The sequence below is a fragment of the Cnephaeus nilssonii genome (genome assembly GCF_951640355.1).
Source record: "Cnephaeus nilssonii genome assembly, chromosome: 14".
Lineage (NCBI taxonomy): Eukaryota > Metazoa > Chordata > Mammalia > Chiroptera > Vespertilionidae > Cnephaeus > Cnephaeus nilssonii.
Genome location: NC_137085.1, coordinates 50,228,947 through 50,253,468, shown reverse-complemented (window position 1 = coordinate 50,253,468; position 24,522 = coordinate 50,228,947). Strand labels below are relative to the sequence as shown.

Sequence of the window (24,522 nt, the reverse complement as noted above, 5' to 3'; positions counted from 1 at the left end):
TCCATGCATTCATCATTTAAACCTTTCCTGAGTAAGGACTGGGGCTCCACATGAGGCTCTAGTGATGCAGAGATGAACAGGTCAGTCTCAGCCCTGGAGAAATGACAGAATCTCCAGGGAAGGAGGCCTCGGGAGTATTTCTTTGATGACTCCATTCTCAGAGTCACTACCATGCCATTCAAAGGACACAGAACAGACAGAGTGGACGGCACCTGATGTCCAAAAATACCCATCCAAATTTCTTCCTGAAAAGTCCCTGTAGCCAGCAATTAGCTCTCTAGGATCCTGCTGTCATGCAATTTCTATAGCAGTGCAAGAGAGTCAGGAAGTGCATCCTGCCCTTGAGTTTCTGCAGTAACATTTGCTGTTCCTTACTGCACCTCACCTGTCTTCTACTATTGCCCCTCTCAACTCATCTTCAGGGCTTCAGACAACTTGTTTTGTAGACTCTAGAAACCTAAAGGATTCCTTCCATCAACATGAAGAGGTCTGTCTTCCTACTTATTCATGCAAGGCAGTTGTTCTACTTCCCAGATTTCCCCATCACCCCTACAGGCTCTGGGCCTTTAGGAGTTCAAAGTTTTTCAATAGAAATGCCAGCTGTGATCCTGGCATTTATGATTGCCAGCATCGTCAAAGTGGATGAGTGCCAGGGACACACTCCTGGAGACACTTAGTCTATGGGGGGAGAGGGGGTACCAACTGTGAGCTCTGCTGGTGTCCTCCAATCTTTCACACAGCCACACGGAGGACAGATGCTCAGGTTTCCCACCGTTCCTTGCTGCAGCGAGTTTGCTATGCCTTGTGGGGCACAGGTAGGAATGTTCCCTTAAGTTATTTAAAACCCTATGGGCACCAGGCTTGCCAAATCATAAGTTTAGGAAATTGCATTCTGTTAAACTAAGTCTTTCTTTGAGCACTTTAGTCACCTAGTTATTCTTCAATATCTTTCCCACAAGCACTTGGCCCAGATCCCGAGGTCCATCCCATATCTGTGTCTCCTCGGCACATAAAAGAGATTCAGGAAAGGAGAATGAACAATAAAATTTCAGGTTTACTGGCAGCACTAAGTGAAGTAATCCCCCTATGCATACACTTTTCTTACAGGAAGATCACTTATTCAACCTTTCCATTCACCTGCCAGATGAGATCTACATATATTTTAAGAGGGTAATTTGGAAGACTTACAACAGCAGAAGTTGTTCTGTAGCATTAGTCTGTTTCGTTTGTTTTAGGTTTGCCCCAAACATTTAGCTCATTTACACAAGTGAATAGCTAACTGCCTGGTTATTAATCAGGTCAACCAAGACTCATTCAAACTACTTACTAACAGCCCTCTTTTATATACTAGTGTTCTTCAAATATTCTTGTTTAATAGTTCCCAAAAGAGTTTTGCAAAATGACATCTCTCTTTAAATATGTTAAAGTTGGCCCTTATAAATTTTTCAATTTTAGGAGTAAAAAAAGTAAACAATATTATTTTCCAGCATAGAATTCCAGGATATAATTATAGGTGTGCTTTATATATTTTGTGGTCAAACTTTGAGACTGCAAATTAAGCCAAATTTATGTCAAATGTCTGCCATATAGACAACCTAATAGACAAAGGCAGTCCTCATTACCGAACAAATCTGCCAAAACAGATTTATTTTTCCAAAAAAAGTCTAAATTATTTTTAAACATATTAACATGAATAAAATAAATATTAATATGAAAAGCATCTCATTTCTGAATGTTAATTCTAAGAGATAATCAAGGGTATCTATCTATACTAATAAAGGGGTAATATGTTAATTAGACCGGGAGACCTTCTGGACGTCCTTCTGGACAACACCATGGTGGCGGGGCTGTTAGGGGCGATCAGGCCAGGAGGGGAGGGCAGTTGGGGGTGATCAGGCCAGCGGTGGGGGGTGGGGGGGAGTTGGGGGCAAGCAGGCTGGGGGGGAAGTTGGGGGCAATCAAGCTGACGGAGGGGGGCAGTTGAGGACAAGCAGGCCAGTAGGGGGGCAGTTGGGAGCTAGAAGGCCAGTGGGGGGGGGAGGGGCAGGGCAGGCCAGCAGTCCTGGATTGCGAGAGGTGCAGGCCGAGCTGAGGGACACCCCCCCCCGAGCATGAATTTCATGCACCAGGCCACTAGTATTTAGGATAAAATATATGCCCCCAGCTATGTAATGGCTTAAACACAATAGAAATTCACTCCTGCCTTACATAACAGCATTGGGCTGGCAAACAGTTCAGTGGGTTAGCACTGCTCCAGTCGTTCAGGGACAAAAGTTTGGGCACTGAGGTCACTCTCTAGGCCAACTCCATTCCTGAAAACAGCAAGGAGGAGGGCACATGAGGGTATTTAGGAGCCAAGCTGGGAGTGCTATCTGTCACCTTTTGCTCTGACACCTCTGGTGGAGCTCCTTCCAATCTGCAAGGGAGGTGGGATGATGCGGACTAGCTGTGGACCAGGGAAAAGAGGACCATTGCTTTTGGTGAGCAGCTGGTAGGTAAGGTCACCACTTTTGCAGTAAATGTATGGCCTAGGTAAAATAACATGCTGTTTTCCAGTATTTATTACCTAATCTATCTTTGCTTTGCTCTCTCCAAACATGCCCTCAGAATCTTTCCCTTTGTTTCTCTACCTGAGAGAAATGTACTTATTCTGTAAAGAGAAAGGAAAACCAGCAGCCCCTTCCGGGTTCATTCTCATCCAGATCAATTATGAGGAGAGTATGTATGAAAGTTGAGGTTCTGTCCTCTAAGACAGTCTTCCCATAAACCTTGGGTACTTGGACCCCAGTTTGAGAATCATTTACATAAAGTATTAGAGAACATACAGAATCATAGAATTCTAAAGTGTAGCCCTGGCCCATGTGGCCCAGTTGGTTGGGCCTTGTCCTGTGCACCAGAAGGTCAATGGTTTGATTCTCAATTATGGGTTGTAGGCTCAATCCCCGATACGAGGGTGTGCAGGAGGCAGTCGATCAATGTTATGCTGTCACATTGATGTCTCTCTCTCTCTCTCTCTCTCTCTCTCTCTCTCTCTCTCTCTCTGCCTTTCCCTTCCTCTCTATAAAAAATCAATAAAATATTCTTTTAAAGTAATAATAAATAACAAAATGCAAAGTATACCCTGGCCAGGTAGCTCAGTTGGTTAGAGTGTTGTCCCAGTATGCCAAGGTTGTAGGTTTGATCCTGGATTAGGGCACATACAGGAATCAACCAATGAATATACAAATAGGTGAAACAACAAATCAACGTCTCTCTCAGAAAAAATAAATTAAAGTTGTTTTTAAAATAAAGTGCAAAGTAGTAGTGCATTTTACAGAGGTGAAAAGTGAGCTAGAGGAAAGAGGTCCAAAGCCACCCTTGTAGAAGTTAATGAACACAGTGGGGCCATTCTTTACTCTAGCAAACTCATTTTTTGCCTTTGGTGAAAATGGCTATTTCTAGTTTTTATGGCACAATGTCTAGAAAGGCTGGACACTGCTATCCTTCGAAAGTCCTGCTTACAAGATTGGCTTGGCAGGTGTGTGGGAACCTACATTGTGAATCTAGAATGTTGGTACATGCCAGGTAGAGGGTGCCTATGTGATCAGTCCTGAATGGAAGCTCTGCACACTCGTTCTCTAACAGGCTTCTCTGGTTGGCAACATCCCCACTGTGTTGTCACAACCTGTTCCGTGGGGATTAAGGAGTCCTGTGTGACGCCACTGGGAGAGGGTCTGGAAGCTTGCGCCTGGCTTCCTCAGACTTCATCCCCAGGGGCTTTTTCCCTTCACTGATTTTGCTTTGTATTCTTTCACTGAAATCATGGCTGTGAGTACAACTATATGCTGAGTCCTGTGTGTCCTCCTAGACAAGCCTCAAATCTGGGGTGGTCTGGAGGCCCCAACACACATAAAAACTATGTTTGACAGACAAGAATAGATTAAATGTAGGATATCAAGAACATCGTAAAGATTGAAATTTCAGTACATTTTGATTTAAAGTTATTTTTTAATATGGAACCTCTAGAAAAGGGTAAAGGCAATTTATATTCAATTTAAATAATCTACACACTTTTAAAATGACATATAATGAAAATCACTTTAAAAATACAGAGCTTGGTTATAGCTAGCAAGCAAAACTTAATATGACTACCAGGACATCAAAAGGGAAACTTCCATACTGAAAGGAACCATTAAAGAGAAAATAAATATGGAATTGTGAACATTACAAGAAAAAATTGTCTATAATTGAAAGAAATAACAAAATAAAACAAAAAATGACTCAGGGTGTTTGTGCTGAAAACAAAGGGAGAAAACCCAGAGACACACTCTGACACTCCTACAAGGGAGCACTCATACAACTGTCAGCTGATTTCTCAACAGAAACTTTGCAAGCCAGGAGATAGAGGCAAGAAATATTCAAAGTGGTGAAAAGTAAGAACCTAAACCAATATTACTCTACTCAGCAAAGCTATCCTTTAAAATTGAAGGTCAGACAAGAAAAAGCTAAAGGAGTTCATCATCACCAAACCAGTATTACATGAAATGTGAAAGGGTCTTCTTTAAGAAGAAGAAGAAATATAAAAAATATGAACAATAAAATATATATCTATCAACAATTGAATCTAAATATCAAAATAAACAAACAAACAGAACAGAAACAGACTCATAAATACAGGGAACATTTTGATAGTTGCCAGACAGGAGGAGGGTTGGGAAGATGAGTGAAAAGGATGAAGACATTAAGAAGTACAAGTTGGTTGTCACAGAATAGTTATGGGGGGTATAAAGTACAGCACAGGGAATATAGTCAATAATCTATAATAATAAAAGGGTAATATGCTAATTAGACCAGACGTCTTCCAGATGTCATTCCTGACGTCCTTCCTGAGGAAGCTGGGGCCGAAGGGAAGCCAGCCCGGGTCCCAGGTGCCTGCTGGCGGCCGGAGGAAGGAAGGCTACTCTTGCATGAATTTCATGCATCGGGTCTCTAGTATTCTAATAAGTATGTATGGGGTTAGATTTGTACAAGACTTATTGGGATAATCACTATAAAGTTATAGAATGTCTAATCACCAGGGTGTACACTTAAAACTAATATAATATTGTATGTCAATTGTAATTGAAAAATTAAAAATAATTTTTAAAAATACAAACAGTACAGGCAGCACAGTGGGTGAGAGTAAGGTGCATTTTACAGAGGTGAAAACTGAGTTAGAGGGAGGAGGTTCCTCTTACAGGCTGTATGAGCAAAAATTACTGAATTCTTCTTAGTGTCAGTTTTATCAAATATAAAATGGGAATAATGATATCAACCTCAAAGAGTTGTTGTAAGATTACCTAGACAATGCCTGGTAAAGAGCAGCCAAAATGAAAAAGAATATCCAACACAAAAACATTAGTACATCTTACTAACCACTAAAATAGAATAAGCTACCCTACTTCATATTTGCTTTTTTAGCACAGGTCGGGTGGAGGTGGGGACAACTTTTAATTACCTCCAGAGCAATGCAATCAAACTACAAAGACTCATCCAAGAGACATGCAAACAGCATCTTTAATTCACCAGACTGTAGGTGCTCCATTCTGAATGCTAACGACCTGTCTTCCTACAGCATGCGTGACAACAGGAGCTTCACCAACAGGTCCATTCTAACATCTGTCAGCTCTGTTTCCACTCTGTTTTCAAAAGCAAAAATTATCACCCAGACAGAATTTTGATGAATGAGTGATAGTTTCTCCAAAACTCAAAATACGTCGGGTTGCTTTGACGCACTGCAGGAAGGCAGGATTCAGACTGAGAGATGCAAAGTGGATTCCCCCCCCCAAACAAGCCTCGGGGCCTGTGATGTGCTGCAGGGTTACCAGCTCTACTTCTAAGGCTCCTCCTTAAATGCCTCCATGTTACAGAGGTGACCCCAGGATGTACCAAAATCATTAACTCGATGGAAAGAATTTGATTTCAGGCACTATTTTGGAGGCTATAGTAGGATATATGTTAGACTCAATTACAAAAGGAAAGAGGTTCCAGGAGAGGGAGAGTACACCAGTCAAAAGATGTAGCTTTATCCACACATTAGGTCAACAAACAACACTTAAAATATCTGAGCACAATGTCCTAAGGTTCCAGGGGGAAAGCACAGGTGACATATCTTAGGAAAACCCCATGGACTGACTCAGCAGGAGCTCAGGCTATTGAGCCCCATCCTAGAGATGCTGCTGACTATTCCCATCTAGGATGAGAAACAAGATCAGGGTGGGAGGTGGGGGGTGAGAGGGAAGAGGGTGTCAGGAGAGGAAGCGCCAATGCAATTTTCCAGTTCTTACTGAACTGCGGTTTTCACAGTTCATTATTGTTGTTGTTCTGTGTCTGAATTCCAAGTCTGAAATGCACAATGTATGAAAAGTTACAACAGTCCAAATGCCAGACATTAATGAGTTTTTGTGCAAATAGCAATTGTTTTAGCTGTGATACAGGTCAATTTAATCCCAGGCCAGCCACTTCCCATATGTATACCTTAAATGAATTTCATTTATCTTAATTGCCTTAAAATCATCCAAGTTTCCAGTAAAAATGGGTTGAAATAATGCCCAGCATAAAACCTCATGAGAGCAAGAACATGGGGAGGGGGATACTGGTGTTTTTACTGCTGTTTCTTTACAGGAGGGTGCTTACAAAGGGGCATGGCAAGGAGGGACCTGAAATTGCAGCACCTCGAGAACTGCTGGGGACCACATGGGTGGCAAACGTGACGGCACTGTGGACAGCACCCAGTGCAGGGCACACGCGATACATGTTAGCTCCATGACTGGGGCAAGTGAGGGTTGACTTGTTTCAAGAATAATAACAAGACAAATCATTGAACCAAGATTTCAACTCTCTCCCAAATCAAAATCTTTCAAAATGACTACAAAAAATGTCCACGAGAAGAGGTCTCTCTCTCTCTCTCTTCTCTACCAGCTAGCTTATCCTTTCTGATAAGTAAGGCCAACCCGACTAAACAGGTGCTTATATACGTAAAGATTCAGACGTTAAGAAACAAATCTGATAATGACAACTTTGTCTCCTCTGTAAGGTGAGCGGCACTACAGTCTTTTCATCTGAAGGCAAGGTTGGATTTGCAGTGCTTCCGACAGCAAGTTCCTGTCTAGAACTGTCTTTTTAAAAGCTGTCAGTGGTAAAATGCTGTTTCTGGTTAACAAAACCCCAGTGCCCACATCACTGTGAGTTAGAGTTCTCAGACACCTGCCACTGGGCAGAGTTTATTTAGGTGATAGATTTATGTGTCTCAATACACCTCTCTGAGGCTTTAGCTGTCTCTGACATACCAACTCTTTGTCAAAGCTTTCCAACAGATCCGACACCAAGCAAGAGTGAACTAGAGTTTGACAGGCCCTGCAAGGCTAATGATGCTGTGTGAGAATATTTTAAAACTTAATTTAAGAACACTTCCCCCATTCTCTTGCAAACTACTTCTCCCAAGGACATAGCGCAGACATCATTTTAAGTACTGCATTCGTTTAAAGTCCTCCAAAATGAAAAACAAAACAAAAAACAGGTAGCATATCTGAAATGAAGTAATTGTTTTCATGGCAAATACTGGAAACAATTAACTTCTGTACATTCGTGTTTGTTATCAGCCTTTGAGATCAGGAAGCTACCTAAGTCAACAGTGAATGTAGCCTACTAGCAAAGAGCATGGGATTGGGGGTCAGGATGCCAGATTTGACACAGCTGTTCAGTTATTATCTATATAACATAACCACTTTAAGCCTCTGATTTCTCATCTGTTAAATAAGAGTTGACATCATCACTTCATTATTCGGTGCCACCATTGTGCTAATGTAACAAATATCTCATTTAATCCTCAATGAGATAATAATTATGATGATGCAGCAGTAGAAACTAAAATGAATCCCTTTCTTAGGAATGATTTTGGCAGTAGGATTTTAGCTATGGAAATAGCTACCTCAGATCAGAACTTTCGGAATGGAGGGAGATCCGTGAAAAGCCTTCTGAGGGGATGATTCCATCCGCAAGTCCAGTGTTGTCTAGAAGGAGTGTACACAGTGAGTGTGGGGTGGGATGTGGGTGGTCAAGGACTCTTCTTCCCGAAACATTTCCCTTTGTACTGCCATCTACCTTCTCTCCTTTCATTCCTTCCTCTACTTCTCTCACATTTCCTTCTTCCTATGCCACAGAGTTATCATTAGTTTCATTAGCCAAATCCACAGTAGGTCTAGCGGCATTAACAATCTTGTTTTACATTTAATTTTTAACAGATAATGTAATTGACATGTAGTAAAATTCATCCTTTAATGTTAATACTTTTATAAATTTTGCAGTCATGCAAACTTCACCTCAATCAAGATATACAACAGTTCACTAGCACAAAAAATTCCCCGTGTTCCTCTGTAGTCAACCGCTCCACCCAGGCACAGTCCCGGCACTAATCTGGTTTCTGTCCTCACAGGTTTTTGTGTGTTTTTTCCAGATTGTAATATGCATGGAATTAGATAATATGGGGCCAACACTTAGCATGACCCATTTAAGATTCACCCACACTGGTGGTATCAGTGGTTTGTTCCTTCTTAGTGCTACAGTAAGTAGTAGTATTACATTGTGTGGATGTACCATGGTTGGTTAATTCACCAGTTGACAATGGCCTATTTCCAGATCTTAGTCATTATAAATAAAGCTACCATAAAAATCACTTGTAGGTTTTTGTGTGAACAAAACTATGGTTGTTCTTAGGTAAATTCCTAAGAGCGGGGGTGCTGGAAGGCACGGTAAATTGTATGTTTAACTTAATGAGAAACTGCCAGTGCTTCCAACGTGGCCGTGGCATCGTGCATTCCCACCAGCAATGCAGGAGAGCTCCTATTGCTACACGGTGGCACCACCCCTTAGTACTGTCAGTCAGACTGATTTCAACTATTCCATAGTTATGTAGCAGCTTCACATTGTGGTTTTTACTTGCTTTTACTTAATGGATAATGACATTAAGCATCTTATCATGTGCATACATGCTACCTATATTTAATTTCTGGTGAAATATAAGATCAAATTTTTGCACAATTTTTATAGGATTGTTTTATTTCGTGTGCCAAGAGTTCAATGCTAAAAACCATATACATTACTATTATTTTTGCTTTACCTTCCTTTTAATCATTTCTGTAGAACTAAATTTCCTTGCAATAAAATTACATAGAACTAGCACACATAGTGTACCAATGTTGATTTCCTGGTTTTGATATTAGACTATATTTATATAAGGTATACTCAAAGGGGCACACAGGAATCTCTATACCACCTTCACAACTTCCTGTGAATATGTAATTATTTAAAATACAACAGGTTTTTTAAGTTAAATAAACATTTGTGAATTTATTGGTACTTAATTATTTGTAATATTTTATATATGAGAAAATGTATTACAAGTGATAAAAGTAAACTTTAAAACAAACCTAATATCATTTATTTATAAATTGAAGATTATCTACAGTTATTTTAATATCATTTTGTTATCATAACAAAATTACTATCATAATATAATCATACTACAACTATAAGAAGAAACATTTTTTGAGAACTTACTATAGCCAGGTCTGGGTAAAAAACTCCACATGCCTTATCTTACTTGATACTCACAACAATGTTAGAAGGTACTATCATTGTGATTACCATTTTACAAAATCCTTCCTGAGTATGTAAAGAGTGGGAAGAAAAGAAAAGAGCTTCAGACAGAAACTGGGAGAACATAAACATTCCAGAGAAAGATAGGGAGAAACCTGAAAATCAAGTGGCCAATGGGAGAGAAGGGGGTGATCAGGCTGGCAGGAGAGTGGCTAGGGGGTGATCAGGCTGGCAGGCAGAAGCAGTTAGGGACAATCAGGGAGGCAGGCAGGCAGGCAAGCGATTGGGAGCCAGCAGTCCTGGATTGCGAGAGGGATCCCAGATTGGAGAGGGTGCAGGCTGGGCTGAGGGACACCCCGCCCCCATGCAGAAATGTCATGCACTGGGCCTCTAGTATTTTTATAAAACAGATTCACATATGTGTCTGAGTATCACACATATATAGTATGCTATTGAAACACACTTAATTATAACACTGTATGGTACAATGCTGTATCCTTCCAAGCTGTTTTCTCCACAGAAAAGTCAAAAATATTACTCCCATATGTTAAATATGATCACCTGGATGGAGTGGCACAGAGATAGAGATGACTCTCATTTTGTATTTTGAACACTTTGGTTTTTAAAAAATAATTTTTAAAACAGTAAGTAAATAAATCTTTAAAATATAATTTAAAAATAAGAACCAAGAGTCTTATATGATCTATATGTTAAAATTCTAACAATAAATAAACAAGTCAAAGTTCGAAAGTACGATTTAGCCTTATCAGTGGTGGAGATGCCCTGGGCCCTGCGTGTCAGAGGCTGATAACCTGCACTGAGCCTGGCCTGTCATATTCCTGGAACATCTCTGGGAGAGAGAGAATGCGATTAAGAATGAACACATCACCCTGCCTGTTTGCCTTCCCCGGGGCAGGTGGGCTGTCATCCCCTGCGTGCAAATGGAGGTTAAAAGGCTGTCGTGCCTTATCTACGCAGAATGTACACTGAGGTGGTGTTATGTGCCATAGCTGTGGGGTCAGCTCCCCAAACCAAAACGTGGCAAAGAACACAGACACAGTAAGGCTGTCATGGGCAGGAAAAGGAGACTCACTAGTTCTAAGCCATCACTAAGATAAATAGAATTTGGAAATTAAATGGTGATTGCCCCCTGTCAAATTGAGAAGCCTAAAAATGCACATACATTAACTCCTGGGCCTACCAGGAAAAGGAGTGATTTTCATTTGCTGGCTTTCTTCATTTTCTAATTATAAAAAAAGGATTGTTAAAGAAATGGTACCTAAGAGCAGTTTTTTAATTTTCTTGTTGTTTCTAAAAACATTTGGGCCACTGATCTCCCTCTACGTTCTAAGTCAACCTGCCAACTGAAATGTTCTGTAATGGTCACCTTATTTGAAAACCACAGGGCTGGGTAAAGTAGGCTTACTGTTGTAAGTGTGTGAAACACAGAGTTTATTCTTGTATTATTATTTATTAATTAATGTATTCCTTTCCACACAAACAACTGTAAACCTATTTTTGCCCGGCCCTATATTTTTAAATAGCTTTGAGAAACCTAAGAAAGGGCTGATACCAAAGGATAATTACCTCTAGATGGCTTCTTCCTAGAGACTTTTCAAAGCATATTTCTGCAGCAGTAGTGAGTCTCTGCCTTTTATTGTATATTATAAAAGAAGTGACAACACAACCCCGCAATTCTTTATGATAAAAAACTTCAAGATACTGTGATACTTGAAAACTATATATTATGAATAATATTTCATTACTTGAAGTGTTTAATTATTTATAAGATATTTCTTTTTGTTGTGAGCCATGAATAATTTGAAACTTTATGTTAACAATATAAGACCATTTGAAAACTTTTGTTTTTTTTAAATATGTTCATTATTATTTCTAAAATGATCTCAAACCAATTTCATCATATCTGAAAAAATACACTTCTAATATTTTTATATACTTGTTCGAAATTATCTACCCTAGATAAATATCCTGACATCAGGAAACAGAAATGCTTATTGCATATCTCTGTAAAGAAATGCCTTAGGCCTGGCCAGTGTGGCTCAGTGGTTGAGCATTGACCTCTGAACCAGGAAGTCACGCTTTGTTTCCCCATCAGGGCACATGCCTGAGTTGAGGGCTCCATCCACATAGGGGGCTTGCAGGAGGCAGCCAATCAATGATTCTCTCTCATCATTGATGTTTCTATCTCTCTCCCCATCTCCCTTCCTCTCTCTGAAATCAATAAAACCATTTTTTTAAAGAAAGAAATGCCTTAGAATGCTTTAATCTAGGCCTTCCCTTCTGCCTTCCAAAACTACCAAAAGAACAAATGGCACCCTTAGAAGTTCTACATCTAAATCCTTCCAGCATCTAAACTCCATGAGAGGAATGACCCTTGTCACCAAGCACCAAACAATTTGATCAGTTCCATAAACATTTGCTGAATAAAAAATTAATAAATGCATGAGAGAAATACTTTTATTCCACAATTTTCCTCTAAACCTTTAAAATGACAAGCTGGAATCCTCAAATTATGCCATGAAAGATGACTATATTACATTTCAAATACAGGCTTTGTGGTATAAATTATTCTGAGGAGATCCCTACAATACTAAAGAAAGCTGTCATTCTTCCATTGCTCCAAAACCAGCAGCTGTCAAATCTACACCCGTGACATCATTAAAGCTGGGAAAAGAACTGAATGGATCTGTAGATCATGATTTGGTTTTTTATTTGTTTGTTTAACTATAGTGGGTGATTGACTTATTACGTTTCACACCACTTAGAGTTTTTAGGATTAAATGTGGGTCAACAATGACTAAACACATCAACAAGTGACATTCATTGAAATAAATCATACCAAATGGCCAGCACATTATAAGCTGCTGTGACGCTACCACTGCTTTCATAAATAAAAAATGAGAATTAAACTTTGATAGTAAAATATTTCACCAGACTAGATTGCAAATTTTGACACAGTCAATTTATCATTGTAAAAAGCAGATGAGGCTCAGTCAACTCTGGTCAGAGAGCTCATTAGTCTATTAAAATTATACCTTTTGCCAGGATATCATGATTCTTTTTACTGAAAAATATCTGCTATTTACTGAAAATATTTCATACTATTTTTTGCTTTGTACAGAGAAAATAAGTGTTTAAAATTGATGGATTTTTAAATCAATAAAGAGTAACAGATGGTGCTAGGAAAATTTTTTTGAAGTTTTAATTAACCTTATACACTATTCCTATAATAAAAAGTGGCCAATTTATTTGACTACTTTTTCTATTTATTTAAATTAAAATATTTGGTTTCTAAAGAAAGATGGAATTTTATATTCCAAACAGAAGAAGAATCCGCAACTTAAAATGTTATCCTAAAGGCAGTTTGAGTTCCAAAACTATTAGTGAAAAGCTAATTTTTTTAAAAGTGAAATTTAAAAGCAATTCTGAAGTGAATACTTTTTCATAGGTTTGTACAATCCTGTGTGATTCTTACTGCAAATCCCCTTTCCTATGTGGTCACACACCTTGGCAATGTTATCCCGCTATAGGCTATGTTTTTATTGGTTTCCAGGACACATTTATCTTTCGTGAGAACACTGAACTTTTCCTTCTTGCTCAACTTTTTGCAAATTAATCTATTTTATTTCTATAGGTTTTGTTTGCATTATCAATGTATTTCATTTCTTGGCTCTAAGAGAAAGCATAAAGGAAACTTACAGAGCTTACACTGTTCTACCTGATTATTACACTTAAAAAAGAGCACGGAGCAGCAGATACAGTATTTTCACGAACCAAATTCACATCCAGGCAAAGCACGATTGTTCCCTGCCCTGAATTACTGACCATCACAGGCCTCCAGACCTAACAACCTAGGATCAAGCTGTGAAATTGCTGCACACCCATGAGAGTAATGTTCTGGCACATCTCTCTCCTGAGCCACCCAGATGAACTACAAAGACCTCAAGTTAAGTGTGTCCAAAATGTGCTTCCCTGTGCACAGCATGACCACGCCCCCAGCCGCCTGTGCCAGCCTGGGCTTCTTCCACACCTCTAGTCTGAGCCACCCTCTCATCGTCCTAGTCCACTTCCTCACAGGCATTAAAGGTTCTCCGGTGTGTTTGGGGTAAGTACAAATCCTGTAAACCAGCGCTCTACAGAAGAAATACAATGCGAGCCACATGTACAATTTTTAATTTTTTAGGTGCCACATTAAAAACAGGTGAGAGAGGAGAGAAGGGGGAGATACAGACTTACAGTTTAGAAACATGAGAAGGTTCTGGAGACAGATTTTCTGGAGATTCAAGAGAGCAGGACTGGAGGAAGAAAGGGCAGTTTCGATAATCATGTGGGAGTGATTTGTGTGTGAACCGGGGATAGACAGAAGCGAACTGATCAGAGGCAGGTGGCTCAGACGAGCCGTGGAGGAAGCTGTGAATGTACTTAGTGCCACTGAACTATACACCTAAAAATGAACAGAATGAAAATGTTTAAAGAATGTTTTACCACAATAAAAAAGGGTAAAATTAATTTTAAAAATATATCCTATTTAACTCGACAAATCCAAACTATTATCATTTTGACATATAACCAACATAAAAAAATATTATTGAGCTGTTTACATTCTTCTGCATTCTAAGACTCTGAAATGTGTAGTATATTTACACTAACAGTACATTTCAATTTTCAAGGGTGTTAGAAATGTGAAATATAGACTACTAAAACTATAGCTGTGTTTCATGTGTTTATGCTGCTGCAGTTTTAAATTTTAGCTTATTTTAAATTAAATAAAACTTAATGTTCAATTCTTGAGTAATACTAACAAAGGCTCCACAGCCCCAAGCGGCCAGTGGTTACCGTATTGGACGCATCAGATCGGAGGCTTCCTCTTCTCCACACTTCCCTCTCCCTCTTCCCTTCCTGTTCCAGCTCCACTGGAATTCCACTTCCCAGACCGTCCATTTCTCTCCCACCTCCAGGCTACTGAGCATACAGCTCCTTTCCCGGCCCCTCTGCGAGTTCTCATCCTTCAGGTCTCAGCTTGGGCATGATTAGCCACTGCTTCTTCCAAAAAGTTTTCCACGCCCCTACACCGCCAGCCTTGTATCCCAGATCTACTTAGGTCCTTCAATACGTTCTGGATTTATATATATATATATATATATATATATATATATATATATATATATATATATATATATATATTATTATTATTATTATTGATTTCAGAGAAGAAGAGAGAGATAGGAACATCAATGATGAGAGAGAATCATTGATCGGCTGCCGCCTGCATGCCCCCTACTGGAGATTGAGCCTGCATCCCAGGCATGTGCCCTTGGCAGAAATTGAACCTGGGACCCTTTAGTCTGCAGGCTGATGCTCTGAGCCAAACCGGCTAGGGTGTTCTGGACTTTTTATTGTAATAGATGTTTTCATAGTGCTTTGCAATTGTGTGTCTCATTTTCAATAGCTTCCATTATTCTACAGTATCTATCAAAGTGAAAATATAGTACATCTATCACCTAACCACAAAGCAATGCCTAAGTAAATATCTGTTGGACAAATGAATGAATGAACACATGGGAGAAACCAGAGCCTACTCTCCCCTTAGAAATATTTATCTGCACTGGTCCTTCTGGCTGGAAGGCAGCTTACAGAGATTTATGCAGCAGGGGTTGCATCATTAGCAGAAAGCAATGAGGAACCTTGAATGAAACTACATGCCAGGCCCTTCACTTGTTCATTCATCCTCACACCACCCACTTTACAGATGAGGCACAGAGAGGTTAATCTGCAAGGCCAGGTTTGCCTAAGTGGAAGATGCAGGACTCCATTCAGAGCCTGCACACTCAACCTCAGTGGCTTAGAACTGCAAGATCCAAAGGGTAATCGGGGTGAATGCAGAGAGCCTTTGGTTTTAAATCAATGAATCCCAGCCGTGGATGCCTAGAGCAGTGCTGGTACCTGCATATATGAGCTCATGTGAGAAAACGACATCACTCCTTTGTGGGACTAGGCCTAAAATATACCACAATGACATATTAAATTAAAGTATGGAAAGATTCTCACTTTCTACAAAAAGCATTTTATAACTTTTTGTTGATTTTTAAAACAACCTTCTGAGGGAATACAGTCTAACTTATCTAAAAATATTATAAAAATAATAATGAATCTACTGTTTTACAATAATGACTGTTCCTTTGGAAAACTATAGCCTCTCTGCTGTCAATCACTGTTGATCAAGCAAAACCCTGGTGCCTGTTTAGAGCTGTCTGGCAGCTGCCTCAGTTTGGCATGTGCTTGTTGGTATTGACCCAGTCAATGCTGGAGTGAAAGGGGTGACCCCATCTCTGAAACCCTGACCCCAACTCACTCACTCAATTAAAAAATCCATCAGTAATCACTCCTCACACAGACAAGATCAGAAAAAAATGGACCATTCAGCAGTACAAGCTAAAAATAAGATTACTCCCTCACAATACTCTAATAATAAATTATCTGAAGTTTTACTTATCTGTCTAATAATGTTTTTAAAATTAGTCCTCAGGGGGGAAAAATGAGTTCAAAACTAAAAATGTAAAGGTTCCAATCAATTTCCTTTTGCCTCCCAGTCTTCTTTCAACAGATAAAAGAAAAATCCATAGTAACAAGATAACATTTCATGCACTTACACATTTTCTCCTATAGATATCTACAGCATTCAGAAAGTATATTATTTGTAGTCATGCCCATCTGACATTTTCCATTTTACTCAAAAGATTTTATGGTTTGGTATTACAGCAATATACAAATTTGACAGCTTGCAATAGGATCTACTCCCTGCAGCAAATCATTCTGACAGTTAAGAACTATACAGCTACTAATGTACCTTTTTTTTTTTTTACACTACACTTATTTAAAAATCTTACAAAGTTAGGGACATGTGTATGTTTAAGTCCTGAAGAATGTTCCTAATGACATTGTAAATTTTATGCTGGACTTGTTAAATAATAGGACCCTACACGCCACCCCACAATTATGCCATTTCTAGTATTACTCCTCCTTCAGTAATTCACTATTAAAAGCACATTTTTCCTCAACCTCATTTAAACAATAAACTTGCTCATCATTGTCAATGTTTATTATTCTCTTAGAATTCCTCTTTTTCTTAAAAAATCACTGAAGATGTGAATAAATCAGTACATGAGTTAATGCAGAACATAATGACTTTTTTTATTGCCTTTACAATGCTACTTTTTTTTCTCTTAAAGTGATGAAAGATCATCAATATGTCTTTACGTTTCCCGAAATGCATTAACAGAGGCTCTGTCAAATACAACTGTGATTCCTCTACAAAGAGAACAAAGCTGCTCTCTAGCACTGTGGTAACATTAACTAGATAGGAGTGATCTTACAGCACGAGAGGCAGACCCCATCTCTCTCTCAGTAATTCCGTTTTTAGTATTCAATACATCTGATAACATAAGCCAGTTAGCAAGAGAACAAGTGCCTTCCTTCTTCTAAGAAATGGGAAGCCTGAATGCATTCCCCACCTCAATTCAACTCTTCGGATGGAATACCACAGTGAAACCACTCTATTTTCAGAATTGATGTACCTTTCAAAACTATAATCTTTGGCTTTCAAGTTCACTATTATTTGCCTTCAGGTACAAATTTTAAAGTGTATAGAGGCTTCTAAGCAGAATAGTTGGTCTCAGCCAGATACTAAAAGGCTTGTAGCTCTGCCATCATTGCAGTGTAAATTCCTTTTCAAAATAATGTTCTTCACTCAGAGAACACTTGTGCCTGGTTCACTTGTCAAATACAAATCTGATGGAGGTCATCGAATGCCTGGGGGCAACTTCAGCTACTCCAAAATTCATTTCTCCCTCTATTTGGTTACAGAAATAGGATTTCAAATGTAAAAATTCTAGGAATGTCTACAGATGTAGAAACCAAAGGCACGATGCTATGCCACTGAGGGGATGTGTGGTCCATGAACACCACCAAGTTTTGTATGCAATGTCAACAATAGAGATAGACATCATTTGCTTTGATACATGCAATTTAATATTTAAATGTTCTTACAACACTTCTATTTGAGAATTTTCCCTCCAAACAGGAAGAATGTTTAAAACTAATGGTTGCATTTAGGGTCTGCTGTAATTTTCTAAGATTTCTTAGAATCCACAAACTTGTCTTACTGTTCTACTGATTAATTTAATCTTCATAAAACAATCAATGTATGTAATAGATATCCATGGTAAGTATGTAACAAATACCAAAACTTTATGCTGTTTTACACCTTTTTAATGTTCTTCCCTTAAATTTTATAATTAAATCTAATGATTTTTTGGTGACCTGCTTCTAAAAGACCATATGATACTTGAGACCGTTTCAGCAGATGATACTACTGTCTTCTGAGAAAACCAAAAAGATACATTCTAACTTCCTGTGTGTTTTATATCTCTCTACTTTTGTGTGTGTGTTCTCGTCTTTGCACAATTGTGTTCCTATTCCAGAGACTCAGTTACGACCATGGGCAACCAAGACAGAAGGAAATAAGAAAAGGAAATGATTGCATAAATTCTAAAATCTACATCATATGGGGGCAATTGCTTTCTTTCTGTCCTCAGGCACACCAAGCTTCTGTGGCTCCTCACAAACCCCTCCCTGGCGATCCCTGAGCACACCATCAAATGCAGAGCGGGAGGTGTCCTCAGCATCCTGCCAGGGGCCCAGGCTCTGATGCTCTCTGGACATGCGGAGAAGGTACTAAAGCACATGGGAAGTGGTGGGGAAAGACAAGACTTGTCACATGGATAACTTTTCCTATGTTAAAAAGTCAGTTAGAAGCAAAGTAATTCATGCTAAGTAAGAAAAATACTAAGTAATCTAGAATCTGCATTAATTAAGCTGACAGAGAAAATGGTTTTCCCTCTCAAATATGACTTTGGATATAGCCTATTCAGATAACTTTTAGCCATTTCTTTCCTATAAAAGGACGGCTCTGATTAATAACCTAATGCTTTTGGATAGTAACCTGTAGCATTTTTCAGATGAGACAGCAATTACTTTAATCCCTGAGATAATTATTCTTCATAAAAGCTAAATACTTTTAAAGATAAAAAGAAAAGAACAACTAATTAGATAAAGACCATTACAGCCAAATATATTTTTGCACTAAAATTTTGTTGTTTTTTAAAAATAAATTTTATTGAAGTATTTCAAATTATCAGCAATGTAAATAAAATACAATACAGTTACTTGAATATAAGTCTAGTCTCATCATTGCTGTCCATTTAATTACCTGATGAGTAGAGGCAACATCTATGATATTACCAAACCAGGTGGCCAGATGATATAAAGGTTCTTCTTAAAGCACACACCATTTTAGGATCAATATAATCCACTGAAGAGCACTGGAACTCTTGTTTTCCATTTCTTGCCTCTTCTTTCCTAGTGGTCTTTATTAAGCAAGAGCAAAAATCTGCTAAAGCCAACAAACCCTTTCTTACACCCTCAACAAAAATCTTCCTACACAAATAATTGTACAGAGGGGTATTTCAAAAGCTACATGTTGACCTTATGAATAAATAACAGGCTAACAACAGTATTACTAAAATATTCAAATACTTCTGTGTAAATACCAGTATTCCACAATCTAGAAAGATTGCTAATAATAATGAGCATTTCTTTTAAATATGTAGCTTTCATATATCAGAAAGACATTTTAAACTCATGTTGGCCTCTTGCAGTTACTGGCTTTTACTAGTGTTGCTTAGTATTTATATAGAAAACACTAACTTACCCCAAGGGAAAGCAGCTCTTTTCAGATGACTAAATGAAAAACTGAACTAAAAATTTGCCCTCTGGAATTCATCACTTTGAATGCACAGCAAGCTGCACCTTCCCTACCCTGCTGCTATCCCTTAGGTTAGAGCACCCTGGCATGCATCCGCAAAGCATGGCATGTATCCGTGACACACACACACACACACACACACACACACACACACACACCTCTACCTCTGCAGGTGCAGGCAACTTGCTAGGAGAGGTGATTTAAGGGCAAGGGGATGGAATGGTACACCAGCACCACCTAGTGGGCAGTGGAGAGAGGCTCAGAGCCCCCTTGCTGCTGCTTCATGGATGAGCAATTTGTTCTACCTCCATCAGGTCACTCGTTTTCAATCCCCAGCTCACCAGAGAGGTTCCAAGATCAGGACTCACAGACAATAGGGCAAGTGCTGCACAGATGCTCCACAGGCTCTCTGAAATACTGTGAGGCTCTATAACCTAATCACATGTACCCTGTGATGCCAGCATGGAAATCAATACCTTGGCTTAGAGCAGTGAGCACAGAACTGTGCATGAATTTACCACCACAGCTTTCTCAGTGGAAACCATAAAAAGGCACAAACCATTTAGCATTGTCTGATCAAAGCGTCCAGGTATAATATGTTAAGCCAGAAGTACAAATAATAAGCAACCATTTTCTGCCTTTTATTTATTCCATAAATATTCACTTAGTAACTACCATATGCATAAGTGTGTGCACACAAACCTCACAGAATTTTAATATTTATGAAACCTGATTATTTTTCAAGGTTGTTCAATTTCTATAAAAACAGGTGTTAAAATACTAAATCAGATTATATAACTAATACAGTAGTAAATATACACATATGTTGTCAAATTCTATTAATTTATTGACAAGAAATTTGAATAATTGGGGAAAAAAGATCTCTAAGATGTTTTTAAAAGCAATTAAGAATTTCTGTTCTCTCAGTCTCCAACTTACTTCTTTCAATCAAAATAGTCTCTGTCTGAAAACGAAAATTTTCTCTGTATGTCTATGTCTTCTCTGTAGACCAGTGGATTTTCAGATGGGGATACGTGCCTCCCAGGGGCTACGTGGCACTGTCTGTTCAAGGATGCTGCCGTCTGCCACGCATATGACAGTCACCCACAGCAAAGAGGTATCTTTTCTAAAAGGTCAACAGAGCCAACGCTGAGAAAGCCCACTCTAGACTATAAGATACTAGACAAGAGCAATGTCTTATTAAAAAATATACACTAAGTATTTGGTAAGGTAAGGTAACTGTTTGGTGAAATAAGTTGGCACTGACATCTAACTCATTCTTAATATCCCCGTCCATGTGAAGAGGAAGGTGGGTGGGCAGTCTGGCATTCAGAAAAGGGTTGGCTGCAGCCCCAGAAAAAGACTGAAACTGACACCAGCAGACACACACGCGTTCACTAGATAGACATAGTGAAGTAATTTGCCTGTACGGACAGTGGCCTGTGTGAAATACCACACAAAACCACTGCTCTGACTTCGGATTGGTGATGCACTCACTAATGAATGTTCAAAAGAATGCTAATGTCGGAAAGCACATCCTTGACTGTAACAGGGCAGAGCATCCTATTCTCTGGGAAGGTGCACTCCACCCACACACATGAGCATTTGTAAATTTTGTTATTCAAGGCCAGCCTGTCAGAGTCCAATCACCACGGGACACTGGATAATACCAGGGCACAGACGGCACTAAGGAGGTCGCAGGTGATGGTGCTGTGATGAGGTTTCTTGGTGAAAAAATTAGCCAGGCTTCTGACCATTGCCCCCTTGCAAACAATTACAGCACTTTTGAGTGATTTCCCATCCCCCTCCCCCCCCCACACACACACACAAAATGAAGTTTCTCCTTGAAATTTCCCATTTAAGGTAACCACTGTGAGCATATCGATAAATATATTAAGACATTCTCTAAGGATATAAAATTATATTTAAAAATTGGGGGAAATCTGATATATCGCCTGCTATCTTCACCCAAATTATTTCATGGATATCTGTATGTCAATAATCAGCTCAATAACAGACATTAGGTGATCTTAAATCTTAAATTCACTCAAGACATATTGTTGTAAAGGTACCAATTGTTTAAGGATGGAAAGCATAAGGAGTATGTGATATACACAATCAAAGTTAGGCACGGCATTGTGAAGCAAACAGTAAGCTTGCCACCTTCCCATGCAATCATCCGATTCCAGCCTTCTAGACACAGCTTCCTGAACAGCCCTGAAATGGTCGTGCTGTCCCTCCTGCTGTTTCCTTACAACCCAGGTGGGACTGGTATGGGTAACAATACACCATTAAGAAAACACTCATGGACAACGGCAGCAAAATGAAGGTCCAGCTTCAGGAGCCGTGACCACTCATTCTGAGGGGCATTAACCTGGGGAACAGAAGTCACTTTCAATGAAGTGTTTAAATTTTTGAAAATACATATTACTTGTAAATCATAAAAAAAGTAAGATATTTGTTAGTATTTGTCACATTCAATATTAAAAATTCTTTGACATATGAATTCAACATTTTTTTAATAACCTGCCTGAAAGCAGATCTTTTTCTTTCTTATTGGTGATTTTTTTTTAACCAAGATATGATTTCAAGCTTTCCTATGGAAGTCCAGGAGCCAAAGAATTGAATTTTAAAGGGCCTTTTAAATGATCCATTCATTTCCATCTCATTTACAACCCTGAGCATCCCAGTCCCACGCTCACATCTGCCCAGCAATCGTCAGTTCTACAAAGGGTCTCTGTTTTCTAGCAATGTGAAATCCTAGAAAGAGCTATAATGAAAAGTAAGTGTTCACTTTTCCTTCTGGGGGAGGGGGACAACAGATTAGATTCCAAGTACCTAAGATAGAGAGAGTACACCCCGTTCCCTGTTGGGGAAAAGAATGGTAATGAACAAAACAAGTAATAGGCAGAAGGAGTGCTACAGCTACAGTGCCTGAGACATTCTCAAGTGGAAGTACCTCAAGTGAAAAAAAACAAGAACTGAAGACATTCTTTCTAGGGAATTAAGTCCATGTGTAAGATACGCTCCCATATTTTAAGGTCATGCAATTTAACTTTAGGGAAAATTCTCATTAAATATTAATTTTAAGGGCCTAACCTAATGACCTTTTGGCTACCAATTGAATAGAACTCCAAGGTTACTTCAATGTTAAGGACATTAAAGGCCTATCTTTTCAATAAAACATACTCTGAACAAAGAGAACCACTGGAAAGATTTTTATGAAAGTTTCTAAGCAGGTCAGAAGAAAATCAGCCTGAGAGTTTGGCACATTAAATGACTTGTATCTTATTAATAAGTGAGGAAATCCCTGGGTAATAGTAATAATTTGTATTTCTCTACCAGTCTTTTGGTGAAGAGATGATGAAACCAGGTTAGATGCATTTTGCTAAGTCAAGACCAACCAAAGAGAGGCAAGAGAGAGAAACAGAAACTCTAAACAACTTAAACAGAAATAGATAGTTCAGGTCTGTTACGAACAAACCTCACCAGATCGCCTATAGTCTGAAAATTCACATTAACCCAGGAAATGTATTCCTTTGCCTTATTTCAGACAGAATTTGAGGAAGGTTATAAGCATACTTACAATATAACAGGAAAGTGTATGTACAGATAAGTAAATTTAGCCTAAAGGAAAGAAAGGGTAGAACAATAAAATGAAGCTAAGAGAAAAATCACCTTGGAAATGTGTGTATTAATAAAAATATTCAGAACTTGAAATTAATACTAATTTATGAGGTAAAAAAGCTTTGCCACTCACCAATTTTAACCTCTGTAAAGGTATTCTGCCTACATCTATCTGTGTCCTTTCTGGGACATTAGTGAATCGAACTTCTGGGACCGCGACGGCACACATGACATGGGCCCACCTACAGAAAAGGAGACATTAAACATAAACACAAGTTCCCTAAGCTTATATACCTCGTACTTCAACCAGGCAATGCAATTCTCACAGAGGGGAAACACACAGATAAGAAAGAAAGCCAAGAGCCTGAATCCATCACAAACAGACTACTCTTTGAATTTTAAATCTATTAGACAATACCTGGATGGATTCAGTAGCACACATGCCCAACACTGTGACATGAAAAACTAGGTAAAGATCAAAGACTCAATCCTATCAATATGTGTATGGTTTTCTATGCTTGACCTGCAAAATACTGAAATGTAGGTTTGCTGTTTCATTTGATATTGCAATACAGATGTTTAATATACTTTAGCTAATTAACATGTGGCAAAAGATTAATTCAAATAATAAGAGTTAAGAACTGGGTATAACACATAATCTTTTTACATAATACAAAAGCCATAAAGCAAACCAGAACAAACCACAAGTTTTCTAAAAGAACTAATACTGATTAAGTCTTTAATTACATTGTCTCTCATTGCAAACCCACTATAATCAAAGGAACTTATTAGAGACAAGAAGAAATGAAATTAGCTTGCTCCCTTGTTTCCTACTTAAAATCTAGCATCTCCTTTCAAATTCTGAATTGCTCCAGAAAATGATAACATCCCCACTAACACCATTAAGTTTTTAATCAATATTATGCCCCACACAAAAAAAAGACTCTTGAGGTTTAAAAAGATCTTGAAAGAATTATCAATTCATCAACCTATTTTTAAATCAAACAATATGTATTTCACTCAAACAACACAAGATTCCGTGCTGCCTTTAAAAACCACAGGAGAAGACAAGTGTCAACCCCATCAGGGCACACTCTTCCATGGCTAGATAAATACTATAGTTCCATGGCAAACACTTTTTGTCCTAGCCCAAGAGTAGGAAAAGAAGCTCTTATCATCTCTGTCTTTACAGGAGCCACCTAAGTAATCTCACAGTCTGCATGACTTGTACAACATCCTAGAACTAGTCATTACTTTTTAGCAAAGTGCCAATCACATTAACTGTGAAAGATGAAGATCCCAAATTAAGCGAAAATACAGTTTCATAGACTACACTTTATTCTTCCTTATAAGCAATCAGAAACACGTGCACATGTGCACAATTATGCAAACTCCATCATTACATTACACTCAGGGTCCCAAATCCAGTGCCGGTG

The 24,522-nt window shown here is 38.7% G+C and overlaps 1 protein-coding gene across 5 annotated transcripts in view; it reads right to left on the bottom strand.

Moving 5' to 3' along the window:
- The window catches only part of KDM4C (lysine demethylase 4C), a 332,885-nt gene that overhangs the window by 78,299 nt on the left and 230,064 nt on the right, over positions 1-24,522 (bottom strand). For all 5 annotated transcript variants that reach the window (XM_079790592.1, XM_079790594.1, XM_079790590.1 and 2 more), the window contains exon 17: positions 23,220-23,328. In XM_079790592.1, coding sequence (XP_079646718.1) covers positions 23,220-23,328 — 109 coding nt within the window. The remainder of the gene's footprint in view (positions 1-23,219; positions 23,329-24,522) is intronic.